A 2,792-nucleotide genomic window follows, 5' to 3' on the forward strand; every position below is an offset into this window, starting at 1 on the left:
CTGGCTCGTGTCTCAGCATCCAGGCTGTTCTTAAGGTAAAACCTGTTGGTTAAGGGGACTTGGTGTGTCTCCTGTGTCACCAGTGTGTAAGCGTCCTCCTTCCACATTTTTACAGATTGCCTGGGGACTCCCATCGTCTACTCGCCGGTCAAAGCAGACCTGACTGGAAATATCAAGGTAGGAAGGGGCTCAGGAGGGCTTAGGGAGAACCCCTGGGCAGGGATGCTGTGAGATTGGAGAGACAGGACCTAGAGGTGTTTCAAAGGGCTCTTCTTTCCACGGAGCCTTCTGGGCTCAGCAGTGGCTCATTCGGTGTCGTGTTTACTCCCGGGGCTCCTGCCCAGAGCCCTGTGAGCAGCCATCGTGTTTCCCCACTCCGGTGCTGCCCTGCCCGGCAGCTCCCGGGAGCCAACCCCCTTCTCTGCCCTCAGAAAATCCGGGCTGTTTATGACTCCAATCCTGCCAAGTTCAAAACGCTGCAGAACATCCTGGAGGTGGAGAAGGAGCTGCACGGCTCAGCCTGGCCCAAGATAGGCGCGACGCTGGCGCTGATGTGGTTGAAAAGGTGACTCACGGCATCGGGAGCTGGTGAACACTGGCTGGAGGCTGTGTAGGCTGGGCTGCTCCCTTGGGCTGGGTCTGGCCATTTTGGAGAACAGAGCTGTTGGGAACTGCCTCCTCAAAGCTCCCCTGGGAATGCACGTGGAAACTCAACCTCAGAGTATGAGCCCTCAGATTGTCTGGACAGGCCAGGACCCTGCAGTGCCAGGGGACCCCATGGGGCTGCACCTGGCCCTGTCCAGCTCAGCCCTTGGGCCCAGCCTCACCTGGGGGCTCCGTCCTGCCCTGCTCCCCATATCTCCCCCAGGGGCTCCATCCTCCTCCAATACCCATGTGCTACCCCACAGGGTTCCATCCTACACAGGTCCCCATGTGCTTCACCAGGGGGCATCCTGTCCCTGTCCTTCCTGAGGGACTTAGTCCTGCCCTTCTCTCTCTCTTCCCTGGAGGCACCCACAGGGACGGGCACCAGCCCTACAAGGGGATTACACTGCTGTGGGATTTTTGGGATACTTAGACACACAGGGCTGGAAGCTGGGAAGCAGCACCCCCTTTCCTCACCCCAACATCTCTGCTCTTCCCCCAGGGGCCTGAAATTCATGCTGGTGTTGCTGCAGAGCATCTCCGATGGCGAGCGGGATGAGGAGCATCCCAACCTCATCCGAGTGAACGCCATGAAGGCTTATGAGATCGCACTGAAGAAATACCATGGCTGGATGCTGCAGAAGCTCTTCACGGTGAGCGCTCCCCCCTCTCCAGTCATCCAAATGCCATCCCTGAGGTCGTTCCCATGTGCTGATGAGCGTCCAGAGAACCCGCAGCACAACCCAACCCATGGTCTCCGTTGGGTGTGTGGGAGTCTAACGCCTTCTCCCTGTTTTATAGGGCTCAGTCTACGCTCTTCCCTACAAATCCGATCTGCTGAAGGCCTTGGAGAAGGGTAGAGAAGTAAAGGAGGAGGAAAGCATAGAAAAAATCCATCAATTTCTCACGAGGGTCACCCCAATCCTGGATGCAATTTATGAGATGTACACGAAGATGAACGCCGAGCTGAGCTACAAAGCCTAAAGCTGGCACGAGACTGGCATGGATTAAATAAGGTGTGATGGGTGTTACCTGTGTCTTCATCACTGAGGCAGCCGGGGCAGCTCCCAGCTCTCCTGTGACTTCAATTCCTGTCTGGATCTGCAGTGGATAACCTGTTTTCTAACCAAAAAATAATAATCATTAATTTTCTATTAAGAACACGGCAATAAAACAATTGCGGGTGTCACTGTAGGATTTCCCAAGAGGAAAACCAAATGTTTCTAGTCCCAGCTCCCGGATTCCTGTCTCCGGTGGGGCAGGGAATGAAGAGTGGTGATGGCAGAGTCCTGCTGATGCGACCTTGGACCTGTCTGGCACTGGGACTGCGCCCGGATCCCGCCACACACCGACAGCACCTTGTGCCGATTGGCACCGGATCATCCGGAACGATGCCCAGGGCGGAGGAGCCAATGACTTCCCGGGTGACCCTGATTTCTCTGGTGCCGGCCTGGGACCGACTCCCTCTGCCGGGATGCGGCAGCCGGGTCTGTGCCGGTGGTGTTTGCGGTGCCTTACGAGCCCCCTCACCTTCTGTGCTGCCGATCCCCTGCACGGGGCGGGAGCAGCACTTAATAAAAACTGACAGTACCACGGCTTGGGAGGCTCATTGGGGGCTGCCCCCGGGGAATTTGTTTTGGGAGAGTGCTTTGGGGCTGTTTTTGGGGGGGGGCTGTTTTGCTAAGGGTGTTTTGGGGCTGTTCTGGAGGGAGCTGTTTTGGTTCAAGGGTTTTTTAAGGGACTGTGCCTTGCAAGGGCTGTTTGTGGGAGAATTTGGGGGCTGTTTCAGGGAGGGTGTTTTGGGGGGCTGTTCTGAGGAGGGTGTTTCAGAGGGCTGTTTCAGGGGTTTGTTCCTGGAGGGGCTGTTTTAGGGAAAGGTGTTTGAGGAGGGTGTTTGGGGTAGCTGTTCGGGGGGGCACTGCTTTGGAAGGGTGTTTTGGGGCTGTTCTGGGCAGACTGTGTCAGCGAGGGTGTTTTGGGGAGGGTGACTTGGGGCTGTTCTTGAGGGAGCTGTTTTGGGGAGGATGTTTTGTAGCTGTTCCTTGTTTCAGAGAGTTTGTTCCAGGGGAATTTATTTAAGGGAGAGTGTTCTGGGGGGTTGTTCCCAGAGGCTGTTTTGTAGAGGGTGTTCCCTGGGGACCGTTCCG

General features: G+C 56.3%; 2 protein-coding genes across 2 annotated transcripts in view; one reads left to right on the top strand and one right to left on the bottom strand.

Moving 5' to 3' along the window:
- TCHP (trichoplein keratin filament binding) overlaps nt 1-107 on the bottom strand; it is a 7,486-nt gene extending 7,379 nt beyond the window's left edge. Inside the window, exon 1 of the mRNA XM_029961200.1 lies at nt 81-107. Within this exon, the coding sequence (XP_029817060.1) occupies nt 81-107 (27 nt within the window). The remainder of the gene's footprint in view (nt 1-80) is intronic.
- Nucleotides 108-117: 10 nt separating this feature from the next.
- Nucleotides 118-2,231, top strand: GLTP (glycolipid transfer protein; the record flags this gene model as incomplete). Its single annotated transcript, XM_029961201.1, has 4 exons — nt 118-177; nt 432-565; nt 1,148-1,298; nt 1,447-2,231. Coding segments are annotated over 4 exons (528 nt in total), but the record flags the coding sequence as incomplete, so codon positions are not given.
- Nucleotides 2,232-2,792: the final 561 nt, after the last annotated feature.

This window comes from Manacus vitellinus, unplaced genomic scaffold, assembly GCF_001715985.3.
Source record: "Manacus vitellinus isolate BGI_N305 unplaced genomic scaffold, ASM171598v3 scaffold_31_pilon, whole genome shotgun sequence".
NCBI classification, from domain to species: Eukaryota; Metazoa; Chordata; class Aves; order Passeriformes; family Pipridae; genus Manacus; species Manacus vitellinus.